Source organism: Panthera pardus, unplaced genomic scaffold (genome assembly GCF_024362965.1).
Source record: "Panthera pardus isolate Hobbes unplaced genomic scaffold, ASM2436296v1 HiC_scaffold_17, whole genome shotgun sequence".
Lineage (NCBI taxonomy): Eukaryota > Metazoa > Chordata > Mammalia > Carnivora > Felidae > Panthera > Panthera pardus.
In genome coordinates, this window is record NW_026526732.1 from 72897582 (window position 1) to 72919896 (window position 22315).

At 37.4% G+C, this 22315-nt stretch overlaps 2 protein-coding genes across 11 annotated transcripts in view; one reads left to right on the plus strand and one right to left on the minus strand.

The window, feature by feature from the left end:
* ORC3 (origin recognition complex subunit 3) overlaps positions 1–14010 on the minus strand; it is a 62348-nt gene extending 48338 nt beyond the window's left edge. For 3 of the 4 annotated variants that reach the window (XM_019442818.2, XM_019442817.2, XM_019442819.2), the window contains exons 1-4: positions 13904–14010; positions 10057–10111; positions 3495–3592; positions 1652–1796 (exon numbers count right to left, since the gene is read on the minus strand). In XM_019442818.2, coding sequence (XP_019298363.2) covers positions 1652–1796; positions 3495–3592; positions 10057–10111; positions 13904–13927 — 322 coding nt within the window. In that variant the 5' untranslated portion in view covers positions 13928–14010. The remainder of the gene's footprint in view (positions 1–1651; positions 1797–3494; positions 3593–10056; positions 10112–13903) is intronic. The other variant, XM_019442820.2, reaches the window with a different exon arrangement.
* A 78-nt stretch (positions 14011–14088) lies between these two features.
* The window catches only part of RARS2 (arginyl-tRNA synthetase 2, mitochondrial), a 78129-nt gene continuing 69902 nt past the window's right edge, over positions 14089–22315 (plus strand). For all 7 annotated transcript variants that reach the window (XM_053904666.1, XM_019442822.2, XM_053904664.1 and 4 more), the window contains exon 1: positions 14089–14176. Coding sequence is in view for 6 of the 7 variants with exons in the window: in XM_019442822.2 (XP_019298367.2) it covers positions 14141–14176 (36 nt within the window). In the remaining variant the exon portion in view is untranslated. The remainder of the gene's footprint in view (positions 14177–22315) is intronic.

The following is a 22315-nucleotide window of genomic DNA, read 5'->3' on the forward strand; positions in this document are numbered from 1 at the left end:
AAGGGATTTAAACAGTGCTCTCTCAACAATCTATCAAGCCATCCCTCTTGATTACATTTTCCCCACTCCACTTCCAATTGTTGTAACCTAGTAGTAGAGAAACAAAGCACCAAACAGTATAATCAGGCCATCACTGGGTCTCAGTTTCTCATCCATGAATGAAAAGGGTTTTGAAATTAAGTGCAGGCTGCACTGAAAAGCTGTTCACAGTATTATAAAAATCATTCCCTGTGTCGTTACTCAGAGTGGTTCTGGGATCAGCAGTATGGGCATCAGCAGGAGGCCTGTTACAAATTTAGAGTTTTAGGCACTGCCTCAGACCTATTAATGAAAGCCTGCATTTATTAAGATCCCTTGGAGGTTATTTGTAAGTACATTAAATTTTGCTAAGTACTGCCCTGAACATCAGTAATGAGATTTAGATAATGAACAGGATTAAAGGCAGTATTAGGGCACCTGGGTGGCTCAGTCGGTTGAGCATCCAACTCTTGATTTCAGCTCAGGTCAGGATCTCAGTTGTGGGGTCAAGCCCTGAGCTGGGCTGAGCACAGACAGCTCAGCTTGGAGCCTGCTTGAGATTCTCTCTCCCTCTCTCTCTCTCTCTGCCCCTCCTCCACCCATTCGTTCTCTCTCTCTCTGATTTTTTTTAAAAAAAATCAGTATTGGGGCGCCTGGATGGCTCAGTCGGTTAGGCGTCCGACTTCAGCTCCGGTCACGATCTCGCGGTATGTGAGTTTGAGCCCCACATCGGGCTCTGTGCTGACTGCTCAGGGCCTGGAGCCTGTTTCAGATTCTGTGTCTCCCTCTCTCTCTGACCCTCCCCCGTTCATGCTCTGTCTCTCTCTGTCTCAAAAATAAATAAATGTTAAAAAAAAATTTTTTTTTAAATAAAAAAAAATAAAAAAAAATCAGTATTAAATAATACAACTAAGTTCTTATCTCAGTGCCCACTAGTTTAACAAACCTTGAATAAATAACAAATTGCAAGTGCAATGAAGAGTACATTTGAAATCCAAATAAACCCACTTTCTTTCCAAAAGAAATAAGGAAATTTGCTAATATTCCAAAGAAATTTTCCATTATCCTGCAGCCAGATATTTGGTTAAAATGGGATTTTAATGATGGATATTTAAGTACCTAAGAAATTTACAATCTGCAGCTTAAAAAAAATTTATATATAATTCATCCAAACCCCCTTATAAACTTCATACAGTATTATGAAATAATCTAAGATTGATAAACTAAGCACAGGGAAATAAAATTAGGGTCATAGATAATTCCACTGAAGATAACGATTTAAAAAAAAGCACACAAATCTAATCTACTAACCCACTGGTGGTTTCTTTATTACCGAATTCAGATCTCATATATTCTCATAAAATAACTAAGGAAGAGTAACACAAATATATTTCTCCTTCATTTTTCTGACAGAAAGTTGAGGAGGGTACTAGCTAATCCGGATCAATTTCTTTTAATTTAAAGTTGTACAATCACTATAAGGAACTTTTATTGGTTTTGAAAGTACGTAGAACAGTATAATTAGTTTAATTTTATAAATGAAAGAGACAAAACAGGTTGATCAAGAGAAGTTAGTCTCTACTATTCTCAACAAAACCACTAACTAAAAAAACAAACCTACACCCATACATACCTAGAATAAGAGCAGCAGTTGGAATTTCTCTGAGTTTTATTTGACAGCCCCAGTCTCTTGAATTCTTATGGAATCCAGAATAAGACTGTTGCAGAAATTCAATTAGACTATTGAATAGGTTTTTATTTAATTCTTCTTGTAGTTGCTACAAAGAAAACACAAAACTTTATGAATTATTATCAGTAGTAATGTGATGCATCTTTCCAAGTCTGGGAAAGAAAATCATCATGAATGCGAAAGATTATGTATAAAATTATTAGATGGATGAAATAAAAAATATTTTTTCCTTAAATCTCCACTCATTAGTATTTTGGATTCCCTCATTAAAGAATCAAATTTATTCATTCAACAAACATTTACTAACCACCTTACAAAGGAAAGGTAGTCTTTATCCTAAAACAGTGAAAAAAATTAAGAACACTTACAATTTAAAAACATTGTGTAAAGTGCTATGATAATACAGAATAAAGAGTAGGACCATCCAACTTAAGCTGAGGATGTGAGCCAAAGCATTAAAGCAGGTGATGGGGGAGGCGACTATAGGGAGAAGAAAATCAGAACGAATGGGGAGTAGAGGGAGCAGGGAAGCAAGCAAGCACCAAGTATCCAGGGAACCACACACAGCTAAGCATCAAGAACATGAGAAGTGGTAGGGAATGAGCCTGGACAAATAAACAAGGGGCTAGACCAATAAAATTACATTTGATGTTAAAAGATTTGGGTTTTATCCCCTGAGGAGAACCACTGAAGGGACATGAAGCAGAGATGTGATTAAATCAAGGTTGAAGGGGTTAATCTGACAGCACTGTGAACAGATGGGAGAAGCTGTACTGGCAGTGAGGCTGGAAAACTCCTGCAGCCTGGCACTGTATCTGCCTGAAGGCAAGACTTTCCTAATTTGGCCAATGGTGCTACAGGGACTAATGACAGACCTGAGGGGTCTGACATCAGAGGCAGAGACATCAGTTAGGAGGATCATCACAATTCAGGTTAAGAAATGAAGGCCTACGCTAGAAACCACAAACTCAAATTCCTTCAAGGGTCTTTCAAAGGAATACATGAATAAGCAAAGCCCTAGGTGAAAGCAATAAAGAGTGGTAGGAAGCAGTAATAAACAGAGTGCATAACCCTCCCATTTAAAACAAACAAACAAACAAACAAAAACACTGTGTTGCTCAAATAAAACAAGTCCGCTCAAGATGTTGGCCCTAGAACTACAAATCTGCTAAAGTACAGACATTTTTTAGGGCTAGAATATAAAGAACACAGAAGAAATTGGATATGAGGAATGAGGGAATAAAGTATTTTAAAAATAGCTTGATTCCTTAATTCTATAACTGAATGGATTAATTTAAAGAGTGCCACCATTTAAAAGCTGTGAGCATATGTAGAGCCCCTTGCCTTGGCAGCTATCATTATAAATGTATGTTCCAGGAGTGCCTGGGTGACTCAGTTGGTTGGGTGACTGACTTCGGCTCGGGTCATGACCTCACAGTTTGTGAGTTCCGGCCCAGCGTAGGGCTCTGTGCTGACAGCTCAGAGCCTGGAACCTGCTTGGGATTCTGTGTCTCCCTCTCTGTCTGCCCCTCCCCTGATCACATTCTGTGTCTCTCAATAATAAATAAATGTTAAAAAAAAAAAAATTTAAATGTATGTTCCAGTACCTGAAGCCATGCTTAATATTTGGAACAGGAGTGTTTTTTTAGAATATACAGCTTATGCTAAACTAATATTACCTACGTTTCATCAATACTCTTGAAAATTGGTGGAAAGGAAGATGGGAAGCAACAAATACGAGATTTACGGTAATAGAGAAATATAAGTTATTAAAAAAAGTATTCACCTCAGTTTCAGATTTCATCTGCTGCCATATCAACTGATAAGTTTCGAATCGAAGCTTACTGTCCTCAGACTCATTTTTCCCTTTATTAAAATAGTCCTCTAAAAACACAGAAAGAAATAGGTCAGTTTCTTTTTTATATAATAAAAGTTAGAAAATCTGTGTGCAGGGGTACCTGAGTGCATCAGTTGGTTGAGCATCTGACTCTTGATTTAGGCTCAGGTCATGATCTCATGGTTCGTGGGGTTGAATCCCACATCAGGCTCTGTGTTGAAAGTATGGAGCCTGCTTGAGATTCTCTCTCTCTCCATCTCTGACCCTCCCCTGCTCTCTCTCTCAAAAATAAACATTTAAAGAAGAAAGTCACACAGTAGGGGATGGGGCTGAATTTTTTACTCTGTATCAAAAATATATGTATTTGGAGATAGGTGACATTCAATATCCTTTATATTTAATTTTATTTATCTCATATTTTTACTATAGTAAGTGTATCTATAAGATTAAAAGTATATTTTACTTTTAGATTGTATTTCTATCACCTTTGAATTGCTAACAGTATTTAATGGATTTGGTTTGATTTAATATTAATATATTTTTTACTATTTTCTCTTATTCTACAGCCTTGTATGCTTCGCTTCGTATATTTGCCTTGAACTCTCCTTTGTAAAATGACTCTTAATACTATGATTCTTGTTCTTTTATTCAATTGACATAGTTTAGCCCAGCCTTTTACTTAGTCTGTCTGTATTACTTTATATGCTTTTTGAACGTTTTCCTCCAAATGGTTAGCCATTTATCAAAACACCATTTATCAAAATACCAGTGCTTTTTTAAACTATGAGCCACATTAAGGAATACATTTTATCATATGCCTGTTGGCCATCTGGATGTCTTCTTTAGAGAAGTGTCTATTCATGTTTTCTGCCCATTTCTTCACTGGATTATTTGTTTTTAGGGTGTGGAGTTTGGTGAGTTCTTTATAGATTTTGGATACTAGCCCTTTGTCCGATATGTCATTTGCAAATATCTTTTCCCATTCCATTGGTTGCCTTTTAATTTTGTTGGTTGTTTCCTTTGCAGTGCAGAAGCTTTTTATCTTCATGAGGTCCCAAGAGTTCATTTTTGCTTTTAATTCCCTTGCCTTTGGAGATGTGGCAAATAAGAAATTGCTGCGGCTGAGGTCAGGGAGGTTTTTTCCTGCTTTCTCCTCTAGGGTTTTGATGGTTTCCTGTCTCACATTCAGGTCCTTTATCCATTTTGAGTTTATTTTTGTGAATGGTGTAAGAAAGCAGTCTAAATTCATTCTTCTGCATGTTGCTGTCCAGTTCTCCCAGCACCATTTGTTAAAGAGACTGTCTTTTTTCCATTGGATATTCTTCCCTGCTTTGTCCAAGATGAGTTGGCCATACTTTTGTGGGTCCAATTCTGGAGTTCTCTATTCCATTGGTCTATGTGTCTGTTTTTGTGCCAATACCATGCTGTCTTGATGATTACAGCTTTGTAATAGAGGCTAAAGTCTGGGATTCTGATGCCTCCCGCTTTGGTCTTCTTCTTCAAAATTACTTTGGCTATTCAGGGTCTTTTGTGGTTCCATGCAAATTTTAGGACTGCTTGTTCTAGCTTCGAGAAGAATGCTGGTGCAATTTTGATGGGGACTGCATTGAATGTGTAGCTAGCTTTGGGCAGTATTGACATTTTAACAATATTTATTCTTCCAATCCATGAGCATGGAATGTTTTTCCATTTCTTTATATCTTCTTAAATTTCCTTCACAATGAAAAGATGCTCAATGTCACTCCTTATCAGGGAAATACAAATCAAAACCACTCAGATACCACCTCACGCCAGTCAGAGTGGCTAAAATGAACAAATCAGGAGACTATAGATGCTGGCGAGGATGTGGAGAAATGGGAACTCTGTTGCACTGTTGGTGGGAATGCAAACTGGTGCAGCTGCTCTGGAAAACAGTGTGGAGGTTCCTCAAAAATTAAAAATAGATCTACCCTATGACCCAGCAATAGCACTGCTAGGAATTTACCCAAGGGATACAGGAATGCTGATGCATAGGGGCACTTGTACCCCAATGTTTATAGCAGCACTTTCAACAATAGACAAATTATGGAAAGAGCCTAAATGAATGGATAAAGAAATTGTGGTTTATATACACAATGGAATACTACGTGGCAATGAGAAAGAATGATATATGGCCTTTTGTAGCAACATGGATGGAACTGGAGAGTGTTATGCTAAGTGAAATAAGTCATACAGAGAAAGACAGATACCATATGTTTTCACTCTTCTGTGGATCCTGAGAAACTTAACAGAAGACCATGGGAGAGGGGAAGGAAAAAAAAAATTTAGAGAGGGAGGGAGCCAAATCATAAGACTCTTAAAAACTGAGAACAATCTGAGGGTTGATGGTGGGTAGGAGGGAGGGGAGGGTGGGTGATGGGTATTGAGGAGGGCACCTGTTGGGATGAGCACTGGGTGTTGTATGAAACCAATTTAACAATAAATTTCATAATAAATAAATAAATTTTATATCATAATCCAACACACATTTAACAGAAACAAAAACAAAAGACCCACAAAACAATTCTTGTCATGTGACAGTGAATGTTTTCTTTTCTATTCTATTTTTTAAAACCATTATGACTAAGTTGATTTCATGACTCGCACTTGGATTTTAACCTTCAGTTTGAAAATGTTCACTTATTAAATAATCTATCCTTTTTCCCACTAATTTGAGATGGCTTTATTATCTAAATACTTACAAATGCACTTGTAACTATATTTTAACTTTTTCTTTTGTTCTACTGAATCCACGTTTATTCCCACAGCTGTACTGAACTGTTTTAATGACTGGAGCTTTGCAGCATGCTCACATATGGAGTATTACTCCAGGTCTTCCTCCTACCACCACCAAACATTATCATTCTTCTTCAAAATATTTTAACCCATTCTTTCAAATAAACTTTGCTATTGCTCAAAAATAACTAAAATGACATTGTGATTTGATTAAATAAAATCTGGAGATTGATTTGGGAAGAAATGATACGAAGTTGTTAAAAAATTCACATCCAAAACACTACAGAAATCTTCCTTTGAACAAATTATTTTACATTCTTTGTAGTTTTCTACTTTCCTTCATATTTCTTGTTGTTTACTGTTAGTACTTTATTGTAACAACTAGAACTTTTATAGTATTCAATAATAATGTGAAAATACATATTTTGTTCCTGACTTTACTGAGATGCCACTAGCATTCTACCATCAAGTTCTGGTAGTTTGGAATAGAGATTCTCTTTTATGTTAAGGAACTTTCCTTCTGTTCATAGCTCACTCAGAGTTCTTAGCAAATATTTTTTTGAATTCATCAAAAGTCTTTAGAATATACTGAAGTCATTACATGGTAAAATGATAGACAAGGTTATAGTATAAAAATGCAAACAAGATAAGGCAAGGAAATACACTATTACTAAGAGACAAAGCAGAACAACAGGGTAGCCTTAGAACAGAAGTCATTTTACTTTGATAATGAGTAAATCCATATAAAATGTTAAAGTGGCAAATCAAGACAATAATTTTTTATGTGCTGAATAACATGGCATCGAAATACTTACAAAAACAGTTAGAAATTGGGAAACAGCAGCAGCAGGACAATTTAACCTGTTATTTCTCTCAGTCATTTATAGAACAGGAAGGTAAAAAATAAATCAGCATTGAGAAGACCTAAAGAATGTAAACTATTACTGTTGACAGGTTCCCACCTGCTCCTACGCACAATGCTCTACTTCAGTGTGAACTTCCACAGTGTCAGTGTCAGTGCCCCCACAGGTTTCAGTCCCTCTCTCTCCCTTTCTCTCTCCTTTTTTTTTTTTTTAATTTTTTTTTTTTAACGTTTATTTATTTTTGAGACAGAGAGAGACAGAGCATGAACGGGGGAGGGTCAGAGAGAGGGAGACACAGAATCTGAAACAGGCTCCAGGCTCTGAGCTGTCAGCACAGAGCCCGATGCGGGGCTCGAACTCACGGACTGTGAGATCATGACCTGAGCCGAAGTCGGCCGCTTAACCGACTGAGCCACCCAGGAGCCCCTTTCTCTCTCCTTCTTGCCCTGTCGTTTTCTAGGATACACAGTCATCCACAGAATACAGAGGAGAGGAAGAGTTACCAGTCCTCTCTTAGGTACACATCCAAGTGTCTTCAAGTCAGTGGACAGATGGGGGACAAAATGTAGGGCATCTTCCTACTTCTTCAGGCAATCTGTTTCAAGAATTGAAGCCAGTGAAGGCAAGTGCTAAAATCTAGATAAGTTTTCCTCATTCCTGCACCATCTGTCTTATAATCAGGGTCAATTCCTTTAAGATTCTCATATCGAAATACTATCTATTGGTTTCAGATCAGTAGAATGAAAAAAAAAAAATAAGCAAAGTTTAATTATACACTTATATATATTAGGTTTACTAATACTAAAAACTTTAAATCTTAATTATAGCTGAAATTCAACAGAAAAAGTTCTAAGCAAAAATTCACTTCATATGAGAGGCAGTACCAAGCAATGGTTAGACCAGGGGCTCAGGAATCAGACAGCTTAGGTTCAAATCTCAGCTCTGCCATTTATTAGCACTATCACTGAGAAAGTTCTTTCTATGTCTAAGTATCCTCATATATTTTCATGGAGATAATCATAATACATTTCTCATAGTTTGCTGAGAGAATTGAAAGTAACACATATAGGGCCTAGAAAAATCTAGCATATAATAAAAACTCAATAAATGCTAGCAATTTTGTTATAATGACATTGCTGATGTTATCAGATGTCATTTTATCTTCTATTTTCTTCATAGATAATGGGAAACAACTTGAATTTTCTCTGAAAATGAACTATTTCGAGTTTAGCAATCTCCAATATTAAGGAAATGTGTTCATTAAGTCAACCACTTACAAATTAAAAAAAATTATAATGTAGCTTTTGTTTGTTCACTATTTCCAAGTCTATCACTGTCACTTTTTATTTTGGGGGTGGGACAAGGAATACGGCAGTTTCATGTTCCTTTGACACTAAGTTTAAGAGGGTATAGAACTTGAGATCACTGTTTATTCTGTTAATGAGAAACTAGGTTCTTATGATAAGTCATACCTACCCTCTGTCCCCCTCAATATGGACGATTATTTTATTATTTGCTCCTTGAGCACAGGTAAGAGTACCTAGCTTGTCTCAAACTAAAGGAGTAACTAACACCCTAAGGTTTGCATCATGTGATGACTTAGAAAAATCCTTTTCAATAAATACAAGTTATTTATTTTCTTAGTCAAACAGTGGTACAGTTGTTTTTCCTTTTTTAATTCAAAACGAGTACAAAAATATGCTTAATTACACATAATTTTTCCATCAGAATTAATCTTTACAGTACTGAAGACTGAGTGTAAATAATTAGCTTGTGAGGAGCTTTAAAAAATATATATCAATACCTAGGTAACATTCCCAGAGATTCTGATTCAATTGGTCTGAGATGGGGTCTGGGCATTAGTATCTTTAAAAAGTTTCCCAAGTTGAAATCTAAGTAAAATCAATGGATTATACCAATGTTAAGTTTCCTGGTTATGATATTTTACCAGTTACCCAAAATGTTACCACTGGAGATTTACTGGGTAAAGGGCACAAGGAAATTCTCTATACTTTCTTGCAACTGCACAGGAATCTACAATTATATCCAAAAAAACCTTGAAACAATTTTTTTTTTAAGTTCCCTGGGTGATTCCAATCTGCAGCCACAATTGAAAACCAGTACGATAAACACTTTCTGACATTAATATCATGGTTTGTTTGAAAAAGTCAGTTCTTCCTAACATGATCACCACACAGATATCTGGAGATAAATTAAGAAAGATAGTATTTTTTTAATCTGAATTTTATTGAGGAATAATTTACAATAATAAAACATGCCCATTTTAACAGTCTAGTATGTCCTAATAAAAGTATACACTCATATAACTGCTCCCTCAATCTAGAATACATTTCCATCAGTCCAAAAAGTATTTCTGGCTCTTTTGCATTCAATTTCCCCTAACGTACCCCAGGAAATCACTGAGATTTTTAAGACAATCTCTCTTTTTTTTAAATCCATCTGCGTTAGTCTCTTTTATTTTATAATTATATATAGATAGATAGATAGGTAACTTTTTTTTTTTTAAAGTAAGCTCTGTGCCCAATGTGGGATTTGAACGCACTACTCAGAGATCAAGAGTTGCATATTCTATTGTCTGAGTCAGCCAGGCTCCCCTAAGACAATCTCTTTTGAAGAATGGGGACATATCCTTTGAAGGAAATTTACTTTCCAATTTGCCTTTGAAGTCCATTGTCTATTGGACTTCAAGTGTATTGGAGTCCCTTTTAGATTGAAACCCTGGGAGGTACCTTATCCCTTTGACTATAACTGCGACGTCAGGAAGGTAAGTAAAGTCAAACTTAAGACAAGAAAACTACTAAATTCAATTAGGGTTAGGTTAGTTCAAAACTTAGGGGAGGAAAACTAGCCAATTCAATATTAAGACATCTTACCTACTGGCACAGAGATCTTTCTCTTCTTGAAGTTTGGCTTAAACACAAAACAACCCTATTAAAAAAAAAGTAAAAAAGAAAAAAAGTATAAAGTCAAAGTAGCCAAGGAGCAGATAAATCTGATTAACCAAGTATTTTGTGGATAAGCAGAATTTTAAAAAAGTATTTCTTTAAAGTACTAAGAAATCATCTCTCTTCTATCTGAATTAGAACAGGAAAATTCTTGAAAAACAAAGGGACTATCCATTTCTTTCTCCTCCTTCCCATGGGATGCTCATCTTTGATTTTGCTCTTAGAAACCTGATCTAAGAGACAAAATAAAAGCTGATGAAATTTAAACCCAAAAAGTTTCCATTTTTATAAAACTTAGAGAACATTAATAGCATACATTAAAATTAAGGTAAAAAATAGTGACGCTGTCTCATTTCAGAAGAAATATTTATTATTTAATTAAATTTTAAGGATCCATAACCTTGACAGGAAATAGAAAATTTTGGCTATTGTTTCACCTTATACATCTTTCTTCATCTGATAAAACTCTTATTCATCTGCTCTGGGAAAACTTCCCTAGTTCTCTAGTTAGAATTATTCCTTTCCCTAAGAGCTCAGAATACTTGAATGCCTTTATTTTGCTTTGTTTTAAATCCCTTTCACTGTGTATCATATTTATGGTTCTGTCTCACCAAGTAGTTATTGAATGCCTTCAGAGCATAGACTGCATTTAACTCATAATTGTTTCCTCAGTATCTAGGGTAGTGTTAGCATATACATTAGGCAATCAATATATGGAATGAATGCTGGCCAAGTAATTTTCCTTGTAATTTCCTAGTTACATTTAGTATCATGTTATTACTTGACTAGTGATATACAGCCCCCAAGCTACTGGTTCTGCGTTTATTCTACCAATCTTAAAGCCACGCACCATGTAAGAGCTTCTTGAAGACTGCCATTTTTGTGGTGCCTGAGTGGCTTAGTTGGTTGAGCATTCTGCTCCTGATTTTGACTAGGTCATGATCTCATGGTTCCTGGGATCTAGCTTGGAATTCTTTCTCTTCCTGCCCACCCCCCACTCATACTTGCACTCTCTCAAACAAAATAAACTTAAGAAAAAAAAGACTGCCATTTTTATGGAAAATGAAAGACAAGATTAAAAAAATACACCTAGAAAAAATCCTCTCAGGATAGTGCTAAAGAGAGCTGTGCAAATATAAAGTGGCCATTTGGGTTACAGGATCCAAAATAAGAACAGTGCCTTTTTTTAATTCTATTAAAAAAAATTTTTTTAATGTGTATTTATTTTTGAGAGAAACAGAGTGTGAGCGGGGGAGGTGCACAGAGAGAGGGAGACACAGAATCCAAAGCAGGCTCCAGGCTCTGAGCTGTCAGCACATAGACCGATGTGGGGTTCGATTTGAACCATGAGATCATGACCTGAGCCTAAGTCGGACCACTTAACCGACTGGGGCAGCCAGGTGCTCCAAGAACTGTGCTTAACACTCTTATATCTGAAACTACTGAAATACACATATTTATAAAAATCATGTAGTACCACAACAACCTTGTCATTGCCTCCTTTCTACATCCAACTGCAATTCAATAAAAGAAAAGAAACTATGAAGGAGTGAGATATGACAAGTGCCTGGAATGGATCTTAATGTATGGCAGCGGTAGTAATATGGTTAACGGCTTTGAACTGCTGAACAAGTAAGTGATGGTATTTGAGACAGAAGTCATCTAGGAGGAGAGCTAACAGGTAGAAAATGTAACAAGGAAAGAGAAGTTTACATAGGTTTAAAAAAAAAAAAAAGCTAGCAGTTACACGAGCTCCTAAAATAGTCCTTAAGATTCTTATTTATGCAAAGTCCCTTTCATAATCATCTCAATACAAGCATTTCTGTAATGATGCCGTAAATGCTTTCCTGAAAAAGAAAAAAAAACTCACAATTCTGCAAGATATACAAAAATAAGAGGTTTATGCAATGTAAAGGATTAGGGGGCAAACCATGCAAAACCTATGGAAATATATAACCAGGGCATAACAAAAACAGTACCAATCCTAATAAAAAATACTAGTGTAAGAGAACTTCAAATACCTCCATTTTGACCTCAAACATTCTAATTGATTAAGTGCTTCTTTCCAGCTCATCTCTTAACTCCGGCAAAACATCCTGTGGGCACAACATCCCTTAATGGGAATCAAAACTAACACCTTAAGCAGTAAGGACTGGCCTGAGCCAGCAAGACTCCATCCACAATTGATTCCAAGACATCTATCAATCTGATCTTTACCGCCCACCTGTGCGAACCCACTGACCTTTGTCCCACATTTTCCTTATATAAACCTGGAAAGCATTTTTAGCACTTTGGACACAGTCTTTGAGACTCTAGTCTGTCTTCTCACTGTTGGCTTCACTGAGATAAATTTCCTTGTTTCACTCCCACTCGTTTCTCTGACTTTGGTTTTGTCAGCAGCGAGTGCCAGAACGTGGTCTGTTTGAGACCCCTAGAGCCAGCTGGTCTTGCACTCCAGCACCCTGATTACACTAGCACAGTTAAAGCTCTACTGCCATTTGCACCAGGCATCAAAGTCAATCTTCTGTAAACTTAAGCTCTGAAGTTAAGGGCTTAAAGTTCCCCTTTGATATAGTCTCTAAAGGCACTCCTTCTCATAATTCTAGCTTCATTTTAATCAAAATTAAAAATAAGACCCATGGTAAAGCCTTCTAATCTACTGTTTTAACATAGGGAGAAATGTATTTGCAGTGTTTTCACCTACATTCTCGACTTTATCACAGCTTAACTTCAGGGGCTTCTGGGTGAACTCATTACTAAAGGTCTTACTTTACTTGGGTATAGAACAGTGCTGTACAACAGGATTTTTAGTAAGGAAGGAGAAATATCATGTCTCTGCACTAAAATGGGAGTCACCACCACATGTGGTTACTGAACACTTGAAATGTAGCTAGTGAGACTGAAGAAATGTATTTCTAATTTTATTTAATTTTACTGTATTCTAATTAAAACTGAAATAACCACTGGCTATTGTGGCTACTGGCTATTGTATTAGACAATGGAACTCTAGGGTTTATCTTCTTACCAACCACATTATCATGTTTTCTTGCAATCCCTGACCATTGAGGCAGCCCATACAAGGTCTATATGATCTCCTCTGACACACATACACACCTACACTACTTTTTTATTCTCATTTTTCATAACGCTACCTCCTGATTATACTGATTTTTCCATTCCTTAAATAGATCACTTTATTTCTATCTTCTGGGCCAAAGAACATGTCATTCTCTTTGCTGTTAAGTCTCCCTGCCCCCAATCCTTTGCCTAACTTCTACTTATTTTTCAGGGCTCAGCTAAAATGTCACTTTCTCCAAAAGGCCTTCTCTGACCCTGGGCAATTTGCTAACTTATCACAATTTGTTATCATCAGTTTATCTGTGTTTAATATTTTTCCTGAGTGAAGGCATTGAGTCTATTTTGTTTACACTCTATCTCGGTACCTAACGGAGTGCTTAGCGCATAACAAATATTTCTGAGAAAGAAAAAAAGTAAAGAAGACTGGGGCACATCCTCGGGGAATTCGACCTCCACAAACCAAAGCTTACAAAATCCTCCCAGCCACAATACTAAGGCAGATCGGTGTTTTCGCTGCCCAAGCAAAGTTGACCTCAACTGCACTTGGAGCACGGACGCCTCAGCTCAGCCTGCCACTCCCTCCGCTCCAGCCGGTACATCGAAGCTTACGTAACCTCTGCTGTATGCCTTCTTCAAATGGGAATGCAGCGACCGCTGTGTCTAGTGGGCGTCCGCCGCCCCCGCCCTCCCCACGTACCTTGGACACCGAAGAAGTGGCCATGGTCCCACCGGCCCGCGGGATTCCAGCAGCACTCGGGATTTCCCGCGCTCCCTCGCGGCGGCAGGGCAGAGGTTAGTGGCCGGCCACGCGGCTTCTTGATTGGCTGGCAGAATCCTCCAGGGCGGGCTTCCGGCGCGCGTAGGCGGGGCGTTCAGAGAAGGGAGGGGCGAGGATCCGGGCCAGGCAGCTGGGGCGTGCTTCTTGGAGGTGGCCATGGCGTGTGGCTTCCGCAGGTCCATCGCCTATCAGGTACGGACCCGAATATTGGTAGAAGGAGGGCCCTAGCGGAACCCCCACCCCGCAGCCCCTTCACCGCTGCGGGTCATCCCTCAGAGAGAGGGTGGATTCCACGGATACCCCGTTTCTGCCGTCTTCTCTTTCCTCTCTGGAACTGCTCGAGTTGCGGAGGCCAACCCGGTTCAGGGTCGGCCATGTAGCCCAAATAGGTTTCTCAGGGTGAAAAGTAAACCTTGGAAAGCACAAATTGCTTCCCTCACTCCATTCTACCCCACAGCCTTGTATGCTTTACCCGAGTGGAAAGTCACTGGGCCGTGATTAGACCTTTTAGAAATTAGTGTTGCTTACACTTAGTGAAATGGATAATGCATCTGAATTTTTATTCGAAAGGATCTAATTTAAAAACGGATCATTTGTCTTACAGTCACTTTGGCCACTTGTCCTAGCATTACTTTTGGTAACTCCAAAGATAACGTGAGGTGCTGTTTTTGATTCGGAGTCCTATATGTGAACAGCTCTGTAATAAGGAATAAAACAGTTCATTAAATTTCATCAAAAATAATTTTTAAAACTCATCGTCCCGTTTTGGAATTTTGCAACGCAACTTCCTATTGTCTTGACAAATCAATTTCCTTTTTATTAATGGACGTAATAGTGGACGTATTTTGCCTGATACGTAATTTCCCTTAGTTCATTTTTATAGTATTTCTGGACTTTTGTGGGAAAATTCCTTTGCCTTGCCTTCATACTTGTAAATGTACTGCCCTGTCCAATGCTGGTTTCTCAGACACCACCTATCCTTCTGATAGGACAAATCTGAGTTTATGACTTACTGGGATAAGAAAGAACACCTCAGCAGAGTTTTTGTTAGTGCCTGGGAAGGAAAGCAGCACCAGATTTTTCTTGAGAATTTGAAGTATGGTTTAAGGCTGGTCTTTCAGTGGCAGAGGGTGAGAGGGCGAAGGAGTGGAGGAGATAGATGCTTGATTAGGATTGGACACTGATTTAACAATTTTAAGATTGATAGAAGGAAAGGAGTGCAAGGAGTCTTAGGGCATAAACTATTGGTGCTTTCTCCTGAAGAATTGATCGTTTTTTTCAAGAAGTTCCTGTAATGAATAATCAAGCTATTTGGGCAAGAGTCTCCTAGAATAGTAAAAAGTTATGCTAATGAAGACAAAGAATAAAGTCATTCTAATGTAGACAGTAGCCTATATTCAGGGTAGGTAGTTTTGGACCTCAGTGGCCAAGTTGTGTTTGGGGGCGGGTGGAGGGGGGTGGGGCTGTAAGATGATTTCCGTTCTCAGTGGTCACAGTAGTGCCATGACCAGAAACCTTTTGTGTTTAGTTTTGCAAAGGCTGTATTCTTCCTTGTAAAGAAGGCAAGTTGGAGAAGCAGAAACTGATACCTATTGAATGTGTATTTGTGCTAATTACTTTGTGTTCACATTCAAGCCCCATGATGACCCTATGACATAGAAGTATTAACCATATACAGTTTAACAAACAGATACAGAGAGATTAAAAACCTACCCATAGCCAGTCCACATAGTTAATAAATTGAAGAGTTGGTTTTTGAACAGAGATCTAATTTCAAAATCAGCCCTTTACTATATACTGTGGTAGTTCTTTTATGAAGACAAGAAGCACAATCTGATCATTAAACAGAATCTCATAGATTCGTATGGCAGCATAAACTAAGCAAATACATATTTCTTCAAATATGGAGTCATTGAAGGATGATCTGAAGGATTAAATAAAAATATGTGCAATACATATCTTTATGAATGAGGGTCCTTTGACAGTTTAGGAATGAAGGAATGTATTACAGGAAATGGCACGTTCATTCAGCAAATTTTGATTAATGAATCTACATTTTTCTAAGCACTATCATCATTCCCAAGGCTGAAAGTGCATAGAATATGATTTCTGCCCTGGCATGGCTCCAGACTAATTTGGTGAAACACATGTATAAGAGCTAATTGTAGTTTGTAACCAGTGTATTCAAAGCATGTGTGAAGTCCTAAGGGAATATGGAGAAGACAGCTTCCAAATGTCTGGGAATGCTTTGTGGAAAAGTAATGTTGGGGCTCAGTCCTGAAAGGAGGATGGGTAGGAGTGTACCAAGTCAATAGGATGAGAACTTGGAGAGTGGTAGGAAATTCCAAGAACATCATGTGTGTAGACAACAGACACATGGAGAGCATGGTATATTCTTGGAACTACAAGATTTGCATATGACTGAAATTTAGAGTATGCCTCTTACGGCCTCACTTCTGCAAGTCCTTTGGACTCTGCCTTCAAAATAATATCTTGAATCCACCCACTCTTATATCCCTATTGCCCTTCCCTTCCCAAATCAAGCTACTTACAACAACATTCTGATAGGTCTGTTTCCACACTTGCTGTCCCTCAAATCCATCCTCCTTATACCAAGAAAAGTGACTTCTCAAATGTAAATCAAATCACATCACTTACCTAATTAAAACTGTGTTGCTTAAACTCTACCGGAATCATAACATCTTTCTTTCCAACCTCAGTTCATACCACTCTATTCTTCCTTTCTATAGGATTCTAGCCACACAGTTTGTTTTTCTAACAAAGCAAGGCCTTTCCATTACCATTGCGTAGATTATTCCCTGTGCCTATAGGAAATGATTTTATTGTGCAAGATCAGAGTTTCACAAAACAATACTTACCTTATAAAGTGTGTGCATTCTTTTCTATACTGCATTTTTCAGAAAGTCCTGCTTGGGATTGATTCCCAACCGACAACCTATAGTTTGAAAAGTGTGTCCTCCAGTTGCTCTCTGTCTCAGACCCTTGTTTGCTTCCGTCATAACACTTGCAAGAGTTAATAATTATTTCATTAGCTAATTAATTATTCTTAGGGAATTAGTTGTTTTACTTGTTTTGGTGTATGCTTTCTCTATAAGCTTCATGAAGACAGCATGTTTGATTCACTATTTCCCTAGCACCAACAAAGTGCCTAAAACAGAAGATGTTTAATAAATATTTAAAGAGTAAGTAGCTGTTGGTGATGTAATATAAGGTTTGCAGCTTCACCAAATGAGTTCATAATTTCAAAGCTGTGAGATAACATGGTAAAACTGGAAGGGATTAAAATTGTAGTCCTTCCATTTGTGTGACTGACTTACTCTTGGCAGGTTAATTAACTTATAAAATGATGGTATTGATTCCAAGTTTACAGGATTGTTGCAAAGATTAATGATGATGAAGACAATAATAACTGCCATTTGTGAAATATCTCACTTGTACCATGCAGTGTTTTTGCTGAACTTTATGGGGCTGTTGATAAGATCTAAGGACATAAATGTTAACGGAAGGTGTATAGTGTCAAGAACTGTGAAGGGTTTGGGATTTTACCCTATTTTACCACAGTTCATTGATGGTGGCAGAAAACATGAGATCCCTTGGTGAAAAAAGGATTTTATTATTCACAGCAATGGTAGTGGTCAGAGTATCAACATTTGCTTGTATCGGTTCCCCAGACACCTCTTCTTCCACAGGGCAATGTGAGGAAGGTCAGATGATACCTGCACAGGTAGTGTGCCGTGTTACATAGGAGAGGAGCCCCGAGACTTTTAGAATGGGCAGTAGGCATGTTCCCCTTTGCTCTGCAGTGGGACACTCTGTGTTACAGATCTGTTTGCTGTACATATATCTTTGAAAAGATTTTATGCCATGTTTACAAGACACAGAGAAACCTAGAAGTTTACAAGACACAGAGAAAACCTAGAAGATTTTGTCTCCCATCACTTAGGACTGTGGTATGCACACAAAGTGTACAGTACTTGATATTGTGATCTTTTAATCTTTTTCAGTCATCCTATTTGTATCATCTCCATTTTATAGAGGAGGACACTGAAACTCTGGAAGATAAAAGAATAAAGTTACAGAGCAGCGAAATTGTAGAGTTGAACTACAAACCCAGCTTTTTGACTGAAAGCTCTAGTTCTTTATATTCTATAAAATAGCCTGTGTAAAATTGTCAGTACTATATCTGTCTCAGAAACATAATGGCAGAGTATAGATTTGTTTCCCTTTCTCTTTTCACTTAGGTTTTGACGTTAAGTTTAAAGTAAATCCAGCTGGTTCATTTTTTTTTTTTTTTTACTTTTAATTCTGAATGTCAAAATTAAAGAAAAGTTATGATAATAGTGCAAAAAACTCCATATACTCTTTATCCAGATTCACCAGTTATTAACATTTTGCTGAATGACTGAATTGTTTAGATGTGTATTTCTCTCCTAACACGTACTTCTAATGGGCCCGCCAGCGTTCCATTCTGCTTAAAACTACAAGTTATTCAAGAGTTGTGCTAAATTTCTTTCATTATAGATAGTCGGTAATAACTTGCCTTCCCGATCTTTTGGGAAGTTCTCTTCTGTACCCTGAAGTTTCAGTTGTTACCAGGTTTGCTGCCAGTTTGAGTCAGTTAATCCAGACCTGTACCTGAAGAAAGTCTGTACAAATATGGGCATGCTTGTGCATTGGCTCCTGCTGGCAAATGTACATACCTGGCCTGGTTGGTTGTTTTTGAGAGTCAGAAGTAAGGAATAACCAGGGGTAATTGACACAGTTTAAGTAATTTAAGATCTGGAAGAGTGATTGATAACATTTTAAGAATTTTGAGACTCGTGGCCTATAGACTGTTACATGGATAAAAATGCAGAGCTAATTTTCCTAAGAAATATCAGTTCTGCTACCTGTATGCTAAAGCATAAGGATCTCTTTTTCATTAGCAAAATTAGAGTTTTTATGAAATTATCAGAGATTTCGATCTTGAATCTGGTAAATTTAATTTCTAATTGAATTTAGAACCTGTCTAGAACCAGAATGATAGGAATTTTTTTTTTTTTTTTTTTTTTTTTTGGCTTTGTATTCAGTACTTGGGTACTGGGGGTAGGAATCCTGTGTGTCTGAGGGAAAAGGAATGGTTGAGAACCGCCCACAAGCTCCTTAATTAACGTGCTTTCTCATACTGGATACCCTTGTAGTCAAAGATTATATTAAAATCTCTGATGCTATATTGCCAAATCTAAGACTTAGAATTGTACCTGGTACGTTGTTGGCACTCGATACATATTGGCCATTATTATATTACACATTAGAATCTGATCTTAAGTTCCCAAGCCAGATCTGGCATATGTGGATTTTCACTTTTGGTACTCTCTTAAATGTTCCCTGCTTTCAACCTCAGGTTTTCTCCTTATTCATTTGGGTTATTTAGTTTACTTCTCAAGGAATGTGTTTAATATTTTGTGGATTTTATTTCTCTATTAAAATTTTGAGCTTTATTGTTGTGGTCTTATTATCCTCCTTGAGTAATTTTTAGTATATTTTATTCTGTAGAAGTTTTTTCTTTCATCATCCTGAGGTCTCAAGTAGGTAATTATCAATAGGCCCTTGTTTTACCTGCGGTAGTCCTAGGTGAAGCCCAATGCCAGGAAAACACCTTTATCTGAAGGGGAAAGAAGAAAGGAAATGTATAAGGAAACCCATAGGCAACATTCTCATGAGAGAAAACATTAAATCCAAGTTCAGAGACAGTTAAAGAAAATCTTATGATATCCTGAATAATTGTAGACTTATGGGAATGTAGGTGAATTAAAAACCATGCTCTCTGACATTCGACCACTTGACAGTGCTTCTTAATTTTTCTTTCTTTCTTTTTTTTTTGTGCCCCACCCATTTGAAAGATGTTCCTCTCATTAAAAACACTCACTAGCCTTGGCACTGATTGGTAATGTGAGGAGAGACTGCTGGTACCTTCCTAAGCAGCAGTTCTCAAGCCTAGTTTATAGACTGGAATCACCTGAGAAGCATAAATTACTTAAGCCCAAGGGCACCTGGGTGGCTCAGTAGGTTGAGCATCCGACTGCGGCTTAAGTCATGATCTCACAGTTCTTGGGTTTGAGCCCTGCAGCAGGCTCTCTGCTGTCAGTGCCAAGCCCACTTCACTTCCTCTGTCCACTCACTCTATACCTCTCTCTCTCTCTCTCTCTCTCTCTCTCTCTGAAAAATAAATAAATATTTTTTTAAAAAAATACTTAAGCCCAGGCCCATTGGTCTGGGGTGAGGTGGGGGACTTAAAGTTCTAAAAATCATCAGGTGATTCTGATGTTCCTCCAGGCTTGATAACTACTAACTCGGAAAGACCAGGAAACCTAAAGGTATAGTGCAGTGTGGTTGCCACACTTTACTGCATATTAGAATAGACCAGAGAACTTTTTACATCCTGTTCCCCAGGTCATACCAGCATATTTGGCTGTGGGAGCCAGGGATCAGTGTGTTCTAAAGATTTGTGAGTCATTCCAATGTGGACTGTGCAACAAAATGTGGGAACCATAGTTATAATGATTAAGAACATTGACCATGGAAGACACATGGGTTTAAATCTACCCTCTCCTTTGACAGGTATGTAAGTTCTCTGCCCCTTCTGTAAAATCTGGAAAATTATTTACTTTATAGTCTTGTCATTAGGATTCAGTGAATTCAAACAGTGTTTAGTATTGTACATAGTGTTTAGATTATGTTTGGTACATTGTATACATTCAATAAATGTTTATCATTATTACATTCTGTCCTCAGAATTCTGAGGTTAGGGTATTTTGAATCCCTCCTCACACCACTACAATCCCAGAGCCTTTATAAAGGGGAACTAATTTTGGGGCGCCTGTGTGGCTCAGTCGCTTAAGCGTCCGACTTCGGCTCGGGTCATGATCTCACGGTTCGTGGGTTCGACCCTGCATCAGGCTCTGCGCTGACAGCTCAGAGCCTGTAGCCTGCTTCTGATTCTGTGTGTGTGTGTGTGTGTGTGTGTGTGTGTGTGTGTGTGTGTGTCTCTCTCTCTCCCTCTCTGTCTCTCTCTGCCCCTCCCTTGCTCACGCTCTGTCTCTCAAAAATAAATAGTCAAAAAAAAATTAAAAAATAAAGGGGAACTAATTTTATCCATTATTCTAGGTGAAAGTTTTAGCCCCACATGAAGTTAGATAACCAGAAAGCCACATATCTGAACCATATGGCTTCATTTCCAAAAGGAATCTTTTTAACAGTACTTTTATATAAAGTTGTGTTTTGGTAAAGAAAAAAAATCTCATTTTTGCAAAAATAATGTGTGGTCATTGTAAAGAATTAAGCAATACAAAAAGGTGCAAACAATTAAAAGGAAAACCTCCTCCATAAGTAATCAGTATCAACATTGGTTGAACTTTATTTTAGATACATTCCTTGGAGGATATACACACAGAAAAAAAGGAAGACTATATATGCTTTTTTACAAAAACTGGGCTGTATTGTAATGGGCTTTTGAGGGTTTTTTTAAATTTTGTGATAGAAAATGTCCAACTACGAACTGCATAATAGTATTATGATTCCCCGTAACCAAAATGCTGTTTTTAAGTTGAAAATACTAAACAGTTTTGCTTGTGCTTAAAGAAAAAGAAACCAAAATGTAACTCAAAGAATTATTGCTATATTTCCTAAGTGAGTCCTCTACTTTATGAAAAGAGATTTTGAAAAACATTACAATTCGGAGTCTTTTTAAAAATTTTTGATGCTTCAAATTTAGATAGTATCAACCCTTGCCATTAAGAAATAAGGACATTAGCACTTTTCTGGTTGGTATAACTTTCCTCTACCTTTCCTAATTTGTTTGGGTAACTTTCTCAAAGTGTGTAGCACTTACTGTCTATTAGCCATATCTGCACAACTTGCTTCCTATTCATTTTACATTGAATTGGATAAGATGCTTCCTTCCAATCCTCTTACCAAGGTATGGCTTAATTGGCTGGATTTTGTTGTAAGCAGATCTTCCAGAAGGGTTCATGGTGCCTTTTTTTTTTTTAATTTGTTGTTTTAAAGAAATTTTGACTTCTCAAATAAAATAACCCTAGAAATATATAGAGGAGGTTTATATCATTAGAAAATTAGCATGTTTAGAAATAAGATCAAAAATCTTCATTTTAGAAATAAAGCAATAACATCAGATTCATTAGTTCTGATTTTGAATTTAATCCAATGTTATTTTAAAACATGAATTTTCATATGTTGGCAATTCAGATTAAAAACAACTGAGCAGGTGAAACAAACATATCGGTTTACAACTTCTCTTGTGGGTGAATCTAG